This window comes from Cotesia glomerata, linkage group LG10 (genome assembly GCF_020080835.1).
Source record: "Cotesia glomerata isolate CgM1 linkage group LG10, MPM_Cglom_v2.3, whole genome shotgun sequence".
Taxonomy (NCBI): domain Eukaryota; kingdom Metazoa; phylum Arthropoda; class Insecta; order Hymenoptera; family Braconidae; genus Cotesia; species Cotesia glomerata.
Genome location: NC_058167.1, coordinates 11252051 through 11273691, shown reverse-complemented (window position 1 = coordinate 11273691; position 21641 = coordinate 11252051). Strand labels below are relative to the sequence as shown.

The 21641-nt window shown below is 27.5% G+C and overlaps 1 protein-coding gene across 1 annotated transcript; it reads left to right on the top strand.

Moving 5' to 3' along the window:
- Nucleotides 1-521: 521 nt before the first annotated feature.
- On the top strand, nucleotides 522-15830 carry LOC123272655. The gene is made up of 4 exons (XM_044739592.1): nucleotides 522-660; nucleotides 11825-11952; nucleotides 12991-13370; nucleotides 15270-15830. Exons 3-4 carry the CDS (start codon nucleotides 13026-13028, stop codon nucleotides 15534-15536), a joined length of 612 nt encoding a protein of 203 aa, XP_044595527.1. The 5' UTR covers nucleotides 522-660; nucleotides 11825-11952; nucleotides 12991-13025; the 3' UTR covers nucleotides 15537-15830.
- The last annotated feature ends 5811 nt before the right edge of the window (nucleotides 15831-21641 follow it).

Genomic DNA, 21641 nt, shown 5'->3' with positions numbered 1-21641 from the left:
CACACACACACACACACACACACACACATACATACAGACATAGTGACACCCTCGCGGGAATAGTCAGGAAAGCTTCCTAGAACCTCAAAACGTCGAGATCTGATGAAAACTCGATTTTCGAAAAACGGGGTAAAATCAATAACTTCCCGATTTTTGAAAATTTTCAATTTTCTTAGCGGGAAGTTAAAAAAAACTATTGAAGAGCTGTCTGTGTCTCTTGTCTCTTCTCTCTATTCTATATAAAGTCGTTCACCCCGATTCAGACAATCTAGCGTCTGCGACCGGCGGCTAACCCGGGAGTGATTCGTGATTGTATTAATATCACAACACGCCCTGGCACCCGAATATATATTACCTCTCTCTCTCCCTCTCAATCTTCTTCTTCTTCTCTCTTTAACTTATTCCATCGCTATCTTTCAGCCAACAATAAAGATACTTCTCCCTCCACTCCCCGGAAAATTTATAAGATCATCGAATGCATAGCATTGTAAGACATAAGGCATGACCTCAGTGCTAAAATGGATCCCGATACAAGATTCCGCGGATAGAAGCGAAAAAAAGCCGCGAAGGAAATGCACTTGGAAGAGAAATTTTTTCGGAACTATCCAGTGTTTTTTTCTTGGGTGCATTCGTAAAAAAAGCCAGCAAAGAGAGGAACAAGTGAGTGAGAAATGCGACGGGTTATTGTGAGTGACTTTTCAACAAGTTTAACTCACGATCTAAGCTGCGCATATTGTTCTATTTATGTAACCATTGTTCATCCATCGTTTGAGATAATTTTAGCATATAGCAGACAACAGGCCTCTCTTTCTTCACTCTCACTCTCACTCTCTATGACCGGGTACAGATATCCGTTATATATAATACGTATCTTCTTCATTAGTTATTTTTTCTCTTGTCGCTCATAAAGAGGATCTGTATCTGTTATCTTTATTCAATTCGCCAAGATAGGAATGCCGCACGCAACACCCAAAGACCGAGTTCTTAAATGTTTAGTACACCCGGGCGGCTTCGATCCCTCTTTTCTCATTTGGCATCACAACCTTAAGCCCCTCTATCACTTATTCTTATTCTTATACATCTTAAAACAATGTACACTCCTGATCTGAGCTATTAGTGATGCCGATTAATTTAGAACTATTGGGTTTCTCAATTAACCAATCACCGGCTGAAGAATAAGCTGGATTTTATTTACAATCATGATCATCATGATCATCATCATCATCATCATGATTATTTTTGTTCTGCTGCTTATTGGACTTTGCAGTCTTGAGAAGTTTGCCGGGAAAAAAAAGGGACTGTTTAATTAATACCGCTAAATATCCGGCTACTTGTATATCCGGCACGCGCGTAAATACATAGCAAATTCCACACTCACGTTAGCATTAATGGCTACGATGTGCCGTCGTTATAATCCCATAACTCTTTGTGCGGCCCACGCGTCACGTCCACTTGTCTTCTAGTTACTTGGCTCGAATTCTATCTCTGTGTACATGCATCGCACACATATTTATACTTGTGAATATGTGATAAATGTATATGCTAATTGTTTATTTGTAATGTTAAATGAAAATCTACTTGTCGAGACCCACAAACACCATCTATTCTAATTTAAACGGCACACTGTCGATTATCAAAACAATTAAACAAACAGCTATTCTACGCACCCGAAACTATTATTGGATCTTATAGGATATAGATTTGTTTTATCCGATCATTTTTAGTGCACCAGATGTATTTCTGTTGTTTAGATATGTATTTATAGAGAATTCATAATTATAAATTTTTAACCTTTATTTTCAGATTTATACTCTTATTTAATCTACAAATGTCAGGAATATTTTGCTTGATTAATGGCACCATAAATTTCGGTTTTTTAAACCGAGAAAATATTACCAGTCTGAGTTATTTAAGAATTAATTTGCATTCGGGGATGTATGACGAAAACAGGATAGAGAGATGGTAATTATAGTATTTGTATGAGTTGTCTGAGAATTTTTTTTTTAATTTCAATTTTTATCTTATAGTGATGATTTGTATTTTGTTATTAGTTTCTTTTTGTGGTAAGTTTTCTTTAGGAATAAATAAAAATTTTATTAAACAATGCTGTAATTTAATAATTACAAAAAAATTTACTTTTGAAAATTAATCAGATTAAAGGGTACATTTTTATGTTTATATTCATTTAAATTGAAATTATTTTTTTAAATTTTGATTTTACAACTGTTAAATAAAGAAAAATTAGCTTTTAGATTTCATTAAATAAAAATTGTCTTAAGAAATTTTTAATGGAATTTATAGAAAATATTCTGTTTGACAAAAAAAAAAATTAAAGTTTCGACTGCTATAATTGATTAGTAATCAATTTAAATACAATTGTTTTAGACAAATTAAAAAAAAAAAGAAATTGTTTTCAAAAATAAAAAAAAAAATTTTAGATTTAATTAAATAAAAATTGTCTTAAGAAATTTTTAATGGAATTTATAAAAAATATTGTTTTTCAAAAAAAAAAATAATAAAGTTTAGACTTCTATAATTGATTAGTTATCAATTTAAATACAATTGATTTAGACAAATTAAAAAAAAGAAGTTTTCAAAAATAAAAAAATAAATTTCTTGTACAAAATTAAAAAAAAATATATAAAAAATAAATGTGATTAAAAAAAATTATGCTCAAGCCCCAATAATATTTTTATTAATATTTATATTTGCTCAGTACATTTTAATTTTTTTTTTTAATAATGAAGAAATTAAATTATTAAAAAAAAATTATAAGTTTTAATATTCGTAAATAAAGTAATTACAACGTTTTAGAAGTAAATTTTCTGGATAACCATAAAACGACTTTATATTCAGTAAACGGTTTATTACCCTCCGCTCGAAGTCAAATTTTATTAGTATTTAATAATCCAATATTTACATATAATAAATTTATCTTCACTGGAAGACGTTTATTGAATACCAATAAAGTTCTTGCAAATAATCATCAATTTAATGAGAATTTATATATTTTTTTCGTTTATTTTAAATACTATTATCTTCATTTTAGAGTCTTTCAATTAAAAAAAAGTATGAAAACTAAAATTAAAATAATTAAAAATTTATTAATTTTTTTTAAACTACAGTCAACGCTCTCTGTATTTGACTCGCCCGTACAGGACCATTCTCTGTACTTGACTCGTCCTTGTCCATAAGATCTGTGTAAAATCGTCAAATACAGAGGAAAAATGTGGTCAAATACAGAGAGCGGTCAAACACAGAGAGGTCCAATACAGAGAGCGTCGACTGTAATTTCATTTTTAATAATAGTTTGTAATATAATTTTTTTTTTTTTTTTTTTTTTAAATTAATTATTATTTAGAGTCGGTTTTAACTGCTGTGGTCATATCGCCGACTTTAACTGTTGGGAGTGGTACGTTGGGGTCTTTTTGGGTTGTGTAAATCTTAACCTACGCGGCAAGGGCCGAATATCAACCGAGTTGGTTTCTAAGACCAGCTTGGGATTCGAACCCACGCCTGGCCGGTAAGTTAGTCCGAGTCTTCTATAAGCCATGCGCCTTAGACGACTCGGCTAACGTCACCGGTTTATAATTTTTTTTTTTTTTTATTTTTCCAAAAAAATTAAAAGTACCTATTTTTGTATTTGTAATAAAGAAAATTAGCATACATTAACACTAACACTCAAAGACAGTGACTCGAGATATCCGACTCTGACTTAACTTGTAGAATTTTTTCCACCAGGACTATTATATATCCTCTCAAGTGTCTGAACGAATCTCATCCGTGATTAGAAGTAAAGAGCTCGCGTGCACGCGTGGCGATGATGAAATTCCTCGGTCGGATCCCTCCATGGGAAGTAACAACCCCCGAGGGTAATTTATACTTGCCATCAGATCATTTGGTTAACCTTTTATACTATCGCATTGTTGCTTCACAATTATTTGAATAAATAAAATTTTTATTCTAGCAAAAAAAAAAAAAAAAAATTATGAATAAAATAAAAATAATATCAATACGAAATTACTGTTTGAGATGGACATAAAGTAGACGTGAGGCAATTGGATTGACTCGCCATCTCTTGGGTTTCCGCTGGACTCGGATGAACTTTTTTACTCACATATGTCACGAGAAAAAGTAAAGACAAAGAAGAGAGAGAAAAAAAATAAAGGCTCGAGCTTGCGGACAATAAAAAATAATTTTTATTCATTTTATTTATTTTTAATTTTTTTTTGCTAGGTATTTTTATTTTTACTGTAATGCACGGTGAATTTACGACATTATAAATGTAATTTAATAAAGAAATAAAAATATTTATTTACACTGCGTTACGTTCAAAAATATCTTCGAAATAATTTAGCCGACTTTATTGCAAATAAAAAAAATGAGTTTTTGTAAAATTGAAAAAAATATATATCACAAATCTTTTTCGTACTAGTTGGAAAGACGCGAGTTGACAACGACATTCTCAGCGGTCCAATAAAGAAAAGAGTGCTTCAAGTCCTTTTCGTGCTGTCCTGTTCGTGTCCCTTGAGAACCTGTTCCCGTAGGAAGACCAGATTTATGTGCAAAACTCCCGTTCCGTCCTCCTCTTTACACCCACCTCCGTAAGCTTCTTCGTCACTTTACTCCATATCCTCATCCTCGTCCTCGTCCACATCCTACTCTTCTTTGCGACGACGATCAAAAAGGGACGGGTAAGTGAGACGGAGATGAACGACGAGCGAACCAACAGACAATCCCTCAGGACGCGGAAATAAACTTGATTCCCAGATCTGCATGTCCGTTTACGTTTCTCCTTTCTGATGGTCACTTCAGTGCTTCAATTTTTACCGATTAAATACTGAATTTATAAACTCCTTTGAGTGTGCTTTTGATCCGGTACTCTCTTCTCAAACTACCTTAAATGCTAGAACTTAGATGTTAATTTATAATTGGGGCTTAAGTATTCCGTAAATCTCTTGCTGTCCCGTGCATTTGCAAGTAGAGGACTATAAATTTGTCGGTTAAAATCCTTTGCTTTCTTCAATTACTTCTCCCATTTTTTGCCGCATTCATTTTTTTAAGTTTTTTATTTTTTGAGTTGATCGATGAAATTTTTCAACTTAAAAAATTTTAATTCAATTATTTTTCGATGTTTTTAATATAAAAAATCTAGAAATCGGTTGACCAAGCAGGCCAACCCTAGAATTTCCTGCTAAGTTTGAATTTGAAACGCCTTAAAATGTGTTTTTTGGTTAATATTTGGACTTTCCCCCATGAAAAAAAAATATAAAAAAAAATATATGTCAAGATACATAAAAAATATATTAAAAATCTATAAAAAATAAATAAATATATATAAATTATGTATAGTAAATATATTTTTAATAACTAACTTTTGGCCGATTTTCATATCGCGACCCAAATGCCAAAAGGGCGCATATTAAATTAATATTTATACACTCTTTTGGCTTTGCAGTACCAAAAGGGTGAATAATTTTTTTTTTTTTTTATTAATCGCTTTATTAACACTTTTTAAGCCTAAATATAAAAAAAATAAATATCAGAAGCCAAAAGGGTGTTAAATTTTATTTGAAAGTTAAATTTTATATTTCAGAGCAAAATTTAAAGTTTTTTTAAACGCCCTTTTGGCTTTAGATTAAACATTTCTAAAGCCAAAAGGGCGTATGTTTTAAAATATCGAGGGTACTCTGACGTAACCTCGTATCTCAAAAAACACTACTTTACGGAGAAACAAAAAACATTTTTCAAGAAAATCAAATTATAAAATCGTAAACGTCTATCGCTAATTTCAAAGTTTTAGTACTTTCTCATCGATATATACGCCAATTATGTTTCAGAAAAAAAATTAAATATATATAAATCGTAACCCCCAAAAATCGAGTTACGAGGTTACGTCAGAGTACCCTCGAATGCCCTTTTGACAATAGTACATTGAAAAATTTTTTTTGACAAACCTTTACGTTTTGAGCAGTTTTAAGTTGTATGGCGAAAAAAAAAATTTTTATACGCCCTTTTGGCATAAAACCCTACACAGTAAAAAATTTTGCGTCATTGCGTCAAAAAACTTAGTGTTAAAAATTTTTGTGTTAAATATTTAACACTTATATGTGTAAATTTAACATTTATTGTGTTAAATCAACACCGAAAAGTGTTAAATATTTAGCATAAAAATTTTTAACACAAAATTTTTTGACGCAATGACGCAAAATTTTTTACTGTGTATCTAGCTGCTGTAATACGCCCTTTTGGCATTTGGGTCGCGATATATATTTTATATATTTCAAATATATTAAAAATATATTTTTAGCTTTGTATTTTTTATGTATTTTAAGATTTATCTTGAATATATCTAAAATATAGTTAAAATATATATGAAAATCGGCTAAAAGTTAGTTATTAAAAATATATTGACTATACATATTTTTCATATATTTATAGATTTTTTATAGATTTTTAATATATTTCAAATATATTTTTTTTATATTTTTTTTTCATGGGGGTTTCAAGCTCAAAGCACAATTGTTCACATTTTAAGCTCTTCGAGCTTAAAATGTATTTATTTTACCATAACCTTCGATTTTTATTTTCGAAAATGCATTCAACGCAATTTTTTAAGTTTAAAAAACCTATACATAGTTTTATTATGATTTTTCTGAACGCTTCAAAGTTATTTAAAAAAAAAAAAAAAATTCTAGTTATGTTTTTTAGCGGAAAATTTTCAATTTTGTAAATTTTGAAAATAATTTCGCTACATTAAAAAAAAATCAACTTGACTTCAAAAAAAAATTTTTGAATCCAAACAATTACTTTAAAAAGCTTTATTGTCTCAATTTAAGTAGAAAAATTCTTGAACTAAGAAATTTTTCTATAATTGAGTCAAGTTTAATCAATTAAAAAATTTTTTTACTTGATTATAAATGATCAAACTCTTTTAAATAATATTTTTAGTTTAAGAAATTTTCTTTTGAATTAAGTTAATTTTTTTATCTACTTATAATTTTAATTATAATTATTTTTGTAAAAACATTATTTTCAAACAAATTTGATACCTTTAAAAACAATCAATTATTGTAATTATTAATTATATAAAAATTATTGAGTCGTTAATTTTTAATTTTACTTATTTCAACAGGTTATGGGTTTGGTACATTATTACAAAAAAAAATAAATTTTTATATATATATTTTTTTTTTATATCATTTATATATTGAGTAAATTATAAAATATATTGAAGTAAATTGAATGGAGATTTTCTTTTTAAACTAAAAATTTATCTTGAAATATAAATAGAACAAATGTGTAATTATGACGCGTAATAAAAACCAGCTTTTTAATTGAAAGAATTATGATTTGCTTTTTAATAACTTACTTATCAAAAAAGTTATTTTAAACTTACAATTTTGTATTTCGTAATCAAATAGTTTGTAACCAAAAAAATATTGATAATGTGACTTACGCCGAAGAAAATAATTGTTAAATAATTTAAGCAATTAGAAGAAAAAAGAATAACTCTCTGCAAAAATAAAATAATTAATATTTTTAAACAGCGATTTATTGCATAAATATTTTTACTTACCATCCGATCTAACGCATGAATAATCGATTGGTCTATCATTATATGTAGGTACAGGTAATTTCATCGTAAACTTCCTAAAATTTTTCAAACTCTCTAATTTTTCTGTTATAGCGGTAGGAAAGTTGATTCTAGAATCGGATGTTTCATAGTCATTCATTATAAGTTCTTTGAATAGCTCTCTTGATATTTTTAACTCGTCTTTCGATAACCTTCGATGAGTTTGAGTAATTGCAGGAGTAATTAATGACATCAAAGCAACTAATCCGATTACTAGAACAATTTTAGCCATTTTATTGCTGCTAGTTCGCTGGTTTTTATAAGACTGATATTTTTTATGATTTTACTCATATAATATAGTTTTATTTCAATTTAAAAATTATGTAATGTCAGTAGACTTCGATAAAAATATCGGACAAGCAGAAATAATAGGAATTAAAAATAATGCTCGATAAAAATTTTTAGTAAAAAGAACGTAACAATTTAAGATTGATAGTTTGTTTGATATTTAATTGACGAGAATATTTAAGTTATTTCTGACGAAAATCTTTAAGTAAATTTATCGAAAAACAAAAATTAAATTTGAAAAAAAGTAACATTTACAATTATTAATTAATTTCAATACTACTTTTCGATTTTTATTAATATATTTATGATTATTAATATATCATATATATTTACCAAAAATTTAATTTATGAAATATGAGGTACTTCTTCAAATTTGCTTATTGAAGAAGTTTTTAACATGAGATTCATTAATTATTTCCAAAAACTTGAATGAATTTGTCTTTAATAGCGGAAAATTAATTTCATTATGATTTTTCATCAAAAAAATGTTTATAAATACTCTAAATTGATTCTTTTCTTCACAGAAAAAAATATTTTGTAAAATCAACACAATTTTTGTTGAATACACGGAAAAACAAATTTCGTTCTAGTAACGTAACTGTAGAGTTACCACAACTATACACAGTTTACTGTTCGTTGTAGAGTTACAGTAACAAAACGTTATTTAGTTCTGATGACTCAATGTTGTTGAGCTCTCAGAGCTCTACGGGATTGTTCTCAGAGCCAAACGGTATAGTTGGGAGCGCTCTACGTTGCGCAGTAGTGGAGTGCGCTGACATATTTCATAACCTTCTAAAATGACAAATAGAATCATTTTGTTACTAATCCATATTACTAAAAATATATGAGGACAATTAAGTTCCCAATTTATTTATTTAAGGAAATAGGTTTTTTTTTTGTCAAATTGAATTTCGTTAGAACAGTTTTGTATTTATTCTTTTTCAAGGTTCACTTGCAGTGACTGTTAATTTAATTTATTAGTTGAATATATTGTGATAAGTGATAAGTTATCGGAATACATTCAAAAGACCCCATTTAACACAAAATAAAATTTGTTTTCGTTTATTTATCTTTTCTTGTGCATATACGGTAGTGATTTTATCTCTAATATTTATTGATATTATTAAGAAAATAAGATAATTTTGTGACGACCATATTTTTATTTTACAAATAATTTTTATTTGTGATATAAATTCTATTATTATTTTATTTCTATTATAATACTATTCTTATTTGTCATATACAATTATTGTTGGCAATATAAATTCATTCTGCCGCATGTATTTATTAAATTATCAATGCTAAATCGTAAAAAAAAATTATTAATCAGACTGTCAAAAATTTTTTATAGTCTCAGAACGATCCTGTAGAGTTGTGAGAGGTAAATAACGTTTAGCTCTCAGAGCTCAATGATGTAGAGTTGCAGGAGCCAAATGGTATTGTTACTATAAGAATACGTTAACCTACTGGAACTTTTTACAACTAACTAACTACTATAGAGTTTCTATAGCAAAATTTTTTTCTCCGTGTACGGTCAACACAAAATTAGTGTTAAAATTTAACACACTTTGTGTTGTTTCAACACAAACTTTGTGTCATTTTAATACAAAAGTATGTTGAATTTTAACACTAATTTTGTATGGACCGTATTTAATACAATATTTTTTACTGTGATGTCTCAACTCTTATTTGGAGCCCTTCAGCCTAAATTGGGTTATTATGCCATAAACAAAAAGTAATATTACCAGAAATACTGCAAAATTTTTAATAAAAGTCATAACTATATATATATATATGCACGGAGAAAAATTAATTATACTACCTACTATACAAAAATTGTAACTCCTACTATCTAAAATGGTAATAAAATAAATTAGTAACAAAATAATAGGTGGTATCATTGACAATTGTAATAGTTACTATCAATAATGGTAACGATTACTATTGAAAATAATAATTGTAATTATTATAAATTATAACTGTTACGATCAAAGATGGTAACTGTAACCATCTCAGATTGTAAAAATTCTGAAAGAAAAAATAATATAAATTTACTTAATTTAATCCTTTATTTACATCCATATTTTAGCTAATGTACATTTTTTTCTTTGAAATATTAAATTATTTTAGATTCCCTTCAAAATTTTTTTTTGAAAATTTGATTTTTTTGATTTAAAAATTTTTTTTTTAATTAAAATTTTTTTTTTAATTTGAATTTTATTGAAAATTTTGATTCTTTTGGAAATTTCAAATTCTTTTTGAAAAATTTGGCGTTGAAACTTGTTTTAGACAAATAAAAATTTATAAATATAATTTCAATCCGAATTTAATCCCGATTTTTTGTGCACTACACTGCACTACAGCTGCTTTTAGTTTATTCAGAAATGCATCCACGGTAACGCAGATTCTTAATTTTTTAAATATTTTCTACTAGCTTAAATAGTAGTTATTATTATTACTGATTGTAACTGCAATCAACAGGTTATATTAGGAATTACGATTTTGATAATAGTAGTAACTAATTAAAATAATAACAGTTACTATTACTGATTACCATCATAATAGTAGTAGTTACCATCAGGATGGTAAATACTACAATTCAGATGGTATATTTAACTATTTAAATAATATTTACTACTATCGAATTCAGTTAATAAATTTTAACATAACTAGATAATAAACTCTACTATAAAATTTTCTCCGTGTGGGATATCAATTTTTTATATATTTTATATATTTGACGCAGGCAACTATCTATAGAATATGCACACAAAATTTCATCAAAATATGTCATAAATTTTGAACAAAAATATGTTTAATTTCAGATAAAAAATTAATCAGTTGAAAAGTCTAAAAGTAAAACAAGAAAAACACAAAAACAATTTTTTTTTTCTAACATCTTCAAAACAGCTCAGAAAATTAAGCATCCAGTTTATAGCCCATACTTTTGATGGTAACAAAGGCATGATTGATCATTACGACTTTTTATTGGATCATCTAACGACTAGTGAACACTGGAACTATATATGTCGATGGACGTTTAATAGAGCAATCGAAGCGCTGTAAAAATATATGTTCTTTATCGTACTATTCTTTCCGTAAAAGTTATTCTTTTTTAACTCGTAAAAAACTAACTTCTAAAAAAAATATCTCCGTCACGAAAACAACTATAAAACATCGAGTTCATAATGATGTTTTTCTAGAAAACTGTTTTTAGTTGATAAATTATAGCTTTCTATTCCTTCTTTAAAACTTTAAATTTAATAATACCTAAATGAACGAACTTTAAGTTCGTTTTTTCCTTTTTTAATTTTATTACTTTTGATAATAAAGTATAGTAATTTATTTTTGGAGCAAACTTCGTTGTATATAACTTTGAAAGTAAGAAATTTTTTTTAGTTCAATTTTTCAGAACCAAGCCTTTCAAAGAATCAATTAAATAAAATTATAAAAATGGTGATTGTGTTTAAAATATTTTTTTACACAAGTGTCTTATCACAGATATTTATTTTTCACTCTGTAACATTTGTGTTTGCTACGGAAAATGGTAAAATTATTCATAATTATATTATAATTTAATTTTTTGCAATGTAATTAAATTATTTGTAATAATTTACTTAATAAATTTTTATTTAAGTTTCAAACACCACAAATAAAACTGATAATTGGTCTCTGATAAATAATATTGATGGAATAGTACCTATCTTAAAAACATCTATCAAAACTAATGTAACATACTATGCGGGTTACGGAGTACTTATTAATCCTAGAATGGTTATCGGGATTCCCCACATTGATAAGTTCGTTATTTTATCGTTATCATTAAAATTAATGTGATTAATCAGACTTTTATTATAACTAAATCGTCACAATAATAATATTTATGAATTTATGTCTTAGAAAAAGATACCGATACTCAATTGGCACTTTCAATTGGACGCTCAATACTGCACATATAAATTTGGATCACCGATATAGAATAACTTCTCGGATCAGAAAAAATATCAATGCTGGTGTGATCCATTATAGTGAGTTTACAATTTAATAAAACGGATTATTAATTTTAAAAAAAAAATTTTTTTACTATGCTCAGAAAAAGATAAGTGACATACGTCCCGATCTTATATTTTTATATTAAAACTTCTGTAGTGAAATACCGATAATAAGCTTATTACTATTTGAACAAGTAGGGTAGAGGTACTGTTTTTGGCCACCTTGGCACCGTTTTTAGATAGATAGATAAAAAATTTTATTTGGCTCTGGAACCTAAGCTCCCTCAAAGCCATCAATATTTAAATTATATTGGTTTACATAGGTTACAAGATTACTTAACTAATTAAAGGTTTACAATTAGATTTAATTTCAAATTTAATAAAATCCAAATAGATCATTTAATACAAACAAATAACTTAATTTAAAGTCATAATAATTCTACAGGAAAAAATATTTAAATAAGATCAAAAATAAAGATTGCAATTGTTAATTGTCATGTTCAAAAAAGTGATTGAAGCAAGCATTTTTAAATTCAACTAAATTATCTACAGCCACAGTCTCAGCTGGCAGTGCATTCCAGATAGATAGTAAACATTTCAATTAATTTATAAAAAATTATAATATTATAATCATATTTTTGTTGAGTTTTAAAAAATTTATATTAAAACAAATCGAGTTTGTGATGGTTTTTTAATACAAATTCATTTCTATCGTTAATTTGAACAATAAATGACTCTAAACGGTACAGTGGCCACAAACGGTACTTCTACCCTATTACTCCATAAAAAATTTTTCTGATGCGGGTCAGGCTGTGTATCAGAATAAAAGAATAATTTTTAATTATTTTTATGGGAATTTACGTTAATTAACATATGTTAAACGAAAGATGGTTCAGTATTCTTAATAAAATTAAAAATAAATCTCACATAAGCTTCTTAAGGAAATAAGAAAAACAATTTTTACTCTAAAATTTAACACCTCAGAATGAACTCTCTAATAATGAGACAATTCAGCAAACATGCGCCACCTGTCGGAATTTTTCTGCACTATCTACTGAAATATTTTTTTTTTAGAACGCTTGACATCGTTAGATCAATGGACTGACAATATGAAATTCAATTACATAAAATACATTGAGATGATAATTTTGGAAAATCCAATCAGCGGTATCAGCCCAATTCGCACTTTATCAACAATAAAACTAAATGATACAATCGACAACAATCAATGTATTCGTATGAAAATCATCGAATCTTTTAGTTCATTTTGGAATTCTAGCATTTTTACATCACAAACTGTCCCACAAAAAATTTTTATGGATGAATTAGAATTGAAGGACCGATTGAACCATTCTGTGTTCAGTGAGGCGACAGACGAGCTTCGCATAGTTAAATATTTCTTCCATGATGGCTATTACTTTTTATCCACTAAAGATCAGAAATTTAATGAACATGTAAGTAACTAAGTGTAATAATAATTTATTTTCATTTATTTATTTATTTATTTATTATGCCAAGGCTAATTGTCATATGGCAAGTTTTAATAATACAGTGATTTTATAAAATATAGTAGATACATAGTGATAACATAATAATGCGCTGTGAGTACTGTATCTATATTTGATAATAATAATAATAATAACTATAGTTAGATAGATTTCTTGAGAATTTATAACAGTGAAATATTTAATAAAACAATTTATAATCGAGTTATAATAGATTCAACTAAGAAACTCATATATAAAGAAAGTTTTTTGTATGTATATATCCTTGCTTGTAAACTGATCATAGCAATTTCGATGTGTTTAAGAGAAGTTAAATTATAAAAGAGACTCATCATCTTAAAAGTTAATCAAAATCGGATTCTAACAAATAATCGAAAAGTTTAGAAAATCCAAAAGTGCACGCCTCATAACGCTCAATCATTTTTTAAGAAAAAAATTAATTGTGTAATTAATTAAAAAAAAAAAATTATAATTAAGTAATTTCTCACAGAGTATTTTTTATTTTTTTTTTAAATATCGGCGCCCTTTTTTCTTATCATGTGCGCACGCAGTCTAAAAAATCTAGCTTGATCAAGTGGCGCCATATTTTTCACGTGACAAATAAGAAAAGTTCGTTTGGCTTTGTACGGTTGTATCCGTGAATTTTAATAAAAATTCAATTTAAAAAAAAAAATACATAAGCTAGGCCACTGATATAAAATACGGACCCAGTTCATCGAATTCTTAAACTAATAAAAAAGGTCCGGTCTTGAAATATCAATTTGTTCGGGAGTAATCGTTGGTACATCCAAAATGGGGTGACATCCGGACGTCCACGTAAAGTTTTTGTCAAAACGTTTTTTTTTTTTTTTTTTCAAAATAGCAACATGAAATGATTTTAGAAAGTAAAAGATGGTTTAATTTAAGTTTTTTTCGGTGTACATCTACTTATATTATTGAATAAGTGTAATATGGTTGTGATAGAGGCATTTAAAGATCACAAAGTTGCTTGATCTTGACGAATCGAGTATAAAGCACAACCTCACGCGCTTCGCGCTATGAGGCGTGCAATAAAGTTGATTAGAAAACTTCAAGGCTACATGAATTTATAATATTTAACGGCAGATTTTGCCAGAGACGTATCATGGTTACAACAAATGAATTTTCATAGTAGGACGAAGCAAAAGGTGGTATTACAAAGTTTACATTATTCGTTTTATTTGCAAGTCTTTGGGAACGCCGAAATACATCTTCTACGAATAATTCTCTTAAATAGCTTGGTGTTTCGACTCGTAATAATTTATAGAAATAGGTTGCTAGAAAGTAAGTTCTTCGTGATTTTATTGATAACCAGTTTAATTTACGCCGATAGGGCGTAATGTGGTCATCACTCTCTTAAATCGAAATAGTGACTATAGTGACTATTCACTATTTTTGCAGTGCAGAGTAGATCACTAATTCAAATAGTGGTATACTTTTCACTACTAAATAGTGAATAGTCACTATTTCATAGTCGAAAGTCACTATTTCGATTTAAGAGAGCACGCCTTAAGTTGAAAATAAAACGAATTGTGCTATTTACTGCTCGTTGTAATTTTAAATCATTGTCTGCAGTAGAGTCAACTAAAACAGCAGAACAATAGTCAATAATAGGTAGTTCAGTAGTTGATACTAATAATTTGCGAACATCTTGAGTAAAAATATTTTTCCTAACTTTAAGGCTATAAAACGCTGAATTTACTTTCTTTATAGTATTTGAGACATGATTTTTCCAGGACAGATTATTACTAATAGTAAATTCTAATAGTAATAATTTAATAAACGTGTAAGTGTAAGTAACATTTAAGTAACTATTGCTCATTATTTCAGGAGAAACACAATTTGAGGGGATCCCTGCTACTCTGTCAATCCGATAATTATCCAGCGAGCTTTGTCTTGGCTGGAATATTGATTGATACAATTGACGGCTTTCCACTGTATGATTTTATCAGTCAGAATAAGAAGATACAAGATCAACTTGACATCATCGAAGGACTTGAACCAAAATTTAAAGATAACAACTTGGAATTGATTTTACGCTCGTATGTTAGTCAGCTCTATCCGAAAAATTATAAATTAAAAACTAATATCTTATAAAATTTTAATGAGAAATATTTGTAAATGTCCGTAAAAATATGTGAGATAAATGGTACATTAGAAAACGAAGATTAAATTTTTTGTTTCGTCATCACTACCTATATTTACTTCCCACTTTAGTTTGTTTGTAATGTTCTCCAACAGCGCTCTAAAATGCCATTCCAAACTAATTCAGAATCTTCAATAAATGGCCCCATAATTGCACCAACTTCATCTTCACGGTACAAAAACCTATCGCGTTAACAAGACTTGATTCTAACGATACAAAAAAAGCATACCCGTTACAATTGCACTCCGCCAGGAGAAAAAAATGTACTTTCAAGAAGACAAGTTTTTTATTCGAAATATGTTATTATTATTTTTTTTTTTTTTATGTAATAAAGTAATTATTTTGTTAGCAATGATGAATGATCTATAAGTCTCATAACAATTAAGAGAATTATGAGAATTACTGAGAAGTATCTATCATTTTTCTGCAGTATTAAGTGGAAACTATAACGATTAGCAGAAAAAAAGAGCCATTTAATTACACCCGATATGGATGAGAAGATTTTCTAGATAAATATGAAGTTGATGTGGGATATTTCTTGCCAGGATCGATGTAACGGTAAAGTGGTTTAGAAGATTATATTTATTGTGATTTAAAATTTTGAAAAAATCATTGATCCAAAATTTCTTTAAAGACTATTTTGATTTATAGGCCCAAACTTTAGATTTTTTTTAAGTGCAGTAAGAAAGAAAGAACAAAATTTTAAGTATCCATTTTTTTTTTTTTTTTACTAAATATTTATTACTATTTAAACATACAAAAAAAAATAGTAAAAAATTTTGCGTCATAAAACTTTATGTTAAAAATTTTTATGTTAAAATATTTATTTTTACGTGTAAATTTAAGAATTTTTTATGAAATTTTTCTTAAATCAGCAAAAAAAAGGTTTACATATTTAAGACAAAATTTTTTAACACGAATTTTTTTGAAAAAAAAAAATCTAAAATCTAAAAAATTACAAACGGATAAAATAAAGAGTTAAAAAAATAGTGCGACTTTTTTGACATAATTGTAACTTTTCTAGTTACTTGAAAAAAAAAAAAAATGCAAATTTTTAATCAGTAAAAATGCTGTAATCATCTAAATTAATAAAAAGCAAAAAAAAAATTTTTTTTAATTGAATTGAAAAATTGAAAAAAAAATTTTTTTATGTTGAATTGTTTAAAAATAGTAAAAATACAAATTTTTAATTAAATCTTGTAAAGAAAATAAAAAAATTTATTGATGAAATTTACAAAAAATAAAAAATATTTTGCCCAAAATAATTGCTACGCAAACTGAACAAAGTAAATCTTTTTTTTTTTAATTCTTTGTTTTGTTAGAGACGGTTCCCTTGTTTTAGCGAAACCTTTTGTCAGTGAATGAATGGAGCGGTTTAAATTTATGAGGATCCGAATAACTGAGCGTAGTAAATAAAAGAATAATTTGAAGTCATAACTCATAATAAAAATTAAGATTCTAGTTTAGCATGTTGTTAAAATATAAAGTAAGAAATGAATAAATAAGAAATTGTCGACGTGATAGCTGGGTTGTATCGAAGCATATCGGTATTCAGGTCGAGAGTAAGTTGGAAATAAAAGTTATGATGACATTCAGAATGGTAATTTGGATGTATGTGTCCCGTTGATATGCCCACTGAAGCATATATACATATAATACTGAATATATATACTGAAAAAGCATTAGAGTATGATCACGTAGTTGACACGTCAGAGTTAGCTAGTGTATGGTGTATAGTACCGATATCGTCGAATGTTCCATCGCGTGGTGGTATCGCGTTGCGTGGGAACCGGTATCGCGTATTGAATCGTTAAAAGTCTCTTTACATTACGTTATAAACGTTATTTTACTCAATTCGATTGTATATTGTTCCTCAATAAAAGTATATAAATTGCTTAAAAATAAACAAAATAAGAATCAGCATAACATATAAGTCAATACAATAAAAAATACAATACCTTTTGAATTTATTGTTCACTGAATAGTGCGCACATTTACGTAAAAGCCTTTTTTTTAGCATACATTTTTATTTTTTTTTTTTTTTATTATTTTTATCCTGACAATTATTCCGTTTCACTTATTTAATATTTATTTTATGTTAAATAATAACAATATTTTACATTTTAAATAATTTTATTTGACAAATTTATGTACATTTAAGTAATTCCCATTAGCATCATTCCCACCCAATAATTTCGTTACAATTTCTTGCCGTGATGTGCATGAGTACGACACCCGTATCCGCCCATTAAATGAGATTCTCCCTTACTTTTAAATCGACGGTGACAAACCAAGCGCAACGGCTACACTTTTTTATTTTTTTTTTTTTTTATTCATATTGTACATACATGTGTGAAATTTTCAACGCGAGTATGAAGTAATTAATTAAAAAATTAATTAGTGTTATTAATAATCCATTTTTTACTCTGTATACTTATAAGCACAAATAAATATCCGTATTTTGTACTATTTTTGTATTATTTGATGATGGTCCTGAGGGAGCCTAGGCTCCAGGACTAAATAAACATTTATCTATTATTTTTTTTGAATTCTAAAAATATTTTTATAATAATTAAAACATACATTATTTAATTTTCGGATTTTTATTTTCAAGAATATTTTTGTTTATCTTTAATTTTTATTTGGCTTTTTACATTTAAATTAATTAGTTATGTTATAATTAAAAGAGTCGCTCGATTTATTTTTTTTCGCATTAGTTTATACTCATATTGTAAAAAAAATTACTGTTAGGATATTAAAATTATTTAGCTTTGTGATTTTTTCGCAAGAAAATTTTTTATTGCAGAAATATAGTGTTAAAAAAAATTAATTGAAAAATAAAATACAATATTTTAGAATTAATATGGATGAAATTAAAATAAAAAAATGTTTTAAAACTTTTTCATCCCTTCTCAATAATTATAATTAAGTTAGCCGACATCTAAAAATTTTTATTGAAAAAATTATTACTGGGCTACCTTACACTGAAAAAAAAAATTTTGTCCTTAAAAAAATTTCTTGGCTCAAACATCGTTTAAAATAATAATAAATAAATATTTAATAAAATAATAATAACAAATTTTAGTTTTTTGACAAAAGAATATCAATATCTATCATGATAATAATATATTGGCATTAATTTTGGCATAAAAAACAAAAAATAATTCAATTAATTCGATCAATTCTTGAGACAAGAAAATATATTCTTGAAAATTATCAAGAATATATATATTCTTGTAACGAGTAAATTTTCTTAAGAGTAGTACTTTTTTTTCTTAGAGTACTGAGTATATGATTGCATCGCTCGCTAACATAATTGGAAATTGGCGTTAATTTATGTCTATAATTACTCAAATATTCTTTTTCTAAATTTGTTACTTTTTTCTTTAGTTATTTTTATTTTTTATGTTTACCTACTCGAGTAATTATGAAGCGATTGATGCAATCTAAATTTATTACTTAATTGTTTTTGGTTATTTTATCATTACAAAAATAATTATTTTGTAAAGATTATTAATCCTATTAATGGTTACGGCTGTTTAATTGTTTGTAAATAAATAAATGGATAAATAAATAAATGAATAAATAAATAAATTAATTAAAAATTGTAAAATTAAAAATGTCGGCTAATTTTAGTATTATAAATAATTTCATACACACATTTTGTAATTTTTATCAAAAATGTATAACTAAATTGGGAGTTCGGAGTTGTAAGCTCCAGGTTACATTAATTGATAAAGTTAGTAGACCAAATTAACGTTCTACTAATAATTTATTTTGTATGAATTTATACAAGAACTAGCCGTTACCCGCCCGCTTCGCGTGGCTTACAATATACGTGTATTTGTATATCTATATTCACAAATATAGGTATACAAATACATAGAGTGATCATATAATGGTACATGATCATCTATTATGGCTTTTACCTTATATAAAAATTTTTAATTTTTTCTATATTTAATGCCTTCTTATTATCCTTTAGGAATTGAATTTTATAATTTTTTAATTAACGCCCACGCAAGGATTTGTGAGGGTGGCATTTCATAAAATTCATTCTTTACAGCTCAAAAACTCCAAAAAAATCTATCTGGCCAAGTTTCAATCCTTTAGCTGCTATAGATTAAAAGGTACAATTTCTTTTAATTTTACGCCCACGCACGGACATGTGGGGGTAGAATTTAATGAAATTTATTCTTAACAGCTCAAAACGCCAAAAAGCATTCTGGCCATGTTTCAAAGTATTAATAGCTATAGATTGAAATTTACGAATTTTTTCTTAATTTGACGCCCACGCACGGGCACGCCAGGGGGGTGGAATGTCACAGAATTCGTTTTTAAAAAATTTCTAAATGTAATTTGAAACATTCTGACCAAGTTTTGAACTATTAAAAGCCATAATTGAAAAATATGAATTTTTTTTCGTGAACACCCCCGCAACCCCCCTTGTGGGTGGAATTTCGTGAAATCCGTTCTTAGCTGACCTCTACTTGGCAAAAGGAATATTCCTGCCAAATTTCAAGTCTCTAGGTCTTATAGTTCCAGAGATATCGTGATGAGTGACTATCTATATCTATAGAAAGTCTCCTATATATATATAGATGTAGTTAAAATTTACTTATAAAAATATTAAATGCGAGGCAAATTAACAAGATTATGAATTAATTCAAACGGTAATAAGACGGTACGTCTTGGATAAAAAATGCTAGATGCTATTACGGTGCTCTGCTAAGAGGAACTGATTTTCTGATCAGAAGTTGAACTTGGTGACAAGTTCTAAATTTTTCGTACTGCTAAGATCTTCTAGGGGTAATGGGTGGAGTAAAAGGGATGTGAGACCCTTGATTGGTAATTTAGGAAAGGTGGGTGTATAGTTAAGTACTCGAGCAAAAAGGAAAAAGATCGAAAGTAAGTTAGAGACAGATCTCATAACTAGAGAGAGAAAGGACTTAGACAACTAGATGCCAATATGATGTACAGATGTAAAAATAATTAATACTCTAAACCGAGGAAAAAACCAAAGTAATAAAACAATTAAAAACAGATGGGTCTTGGGAAAAAATATTTCAGAATAGAAGAATTAGAAAACCTTAGAGCAGAGGATTAAGTTGTAAATAAAACGAAGCAGAATCTGATTACCGCTTGAATTTACAATTGTACAAAACTGAGTTTAGAAGGTAATAAAGCAAAATACATAAGTTATGTTAAGCTAAAAAATGATAAACTAAACAAAAGGTATGCTAGACATGAGGGTATCATAAATCTTATAATATTGAAGACTAAAAATTACACTAATACAAATATTATTATAAAAAAAAATGAAAATGACGAAAATAGATTAACATTATAAAACACATTTACTCAAATCAGAGATTAACTATAAGTGGTGAAGAAAAATAAATGTAACAAAGATGGTTTGTGGTTAAAGTAAGCTACTGAATCATTGACAAGTTTTAAGGTGGAAATCGTGTTCATGAGTAACCAGCGAATCTGGGAGTTGTATGTAGCTTAGATTATATCAACTTCATTCTACGCTATACACAGTACTACGAGTAAGATCCACGTACGTTCTTCTCGCAAGCTCACTTATATACTCACACATTGCAAGATTTCTCATGTGTATTTCTATATATATATAAACTTATTTTATCTAAACCTCTTTGTCATCTTCGTCAGATACTTTCTTTGGCTTACTCTTTTTATTTTCCCCTCTTCCGGTCTCTCGTTCACCTCTTCCTCTTCCTCTTCGCCAGCACTCACATCACAATTTTACTCTGAACGAATAAATTCAAGCCGCAAAGCAACTACGCCTCCGTTACGACAGCATTATGCTTTCATGAACATTAAAGCTTCCACTGTACCAAGTAAGTGGATGAGATCAATTTCAAGATGAGTGTAAAATATTTAAAATTAAATAATTCATTTATCTTCTTTCAAATTTATTTTCTTATCTTTCTCAAACGTTATTTCATTTATTTATAATTAGAATTAATAATAATTTTTATATTATTATTATGCTTTACTTGTACACCTCTCGGTTTTTACAAGGCTGATTG

Excerpts from the sequence above, each read along its gene's own strand:
- LOC123272655 (XM_044739592.1), top strand. The coding sequence starts at position 13,026 with ATGAAATTCAATTACATAAAATACATTGAGATGATAATTTTGGAAAAT. Across the intron at positions 13,371-15,269 it reads ATCAGAAATTTAATGAACAT|GAGAAACACAATTTGAGGGG; the intron begins GTAAGTAACTAA and ends TCATTATTTCAG.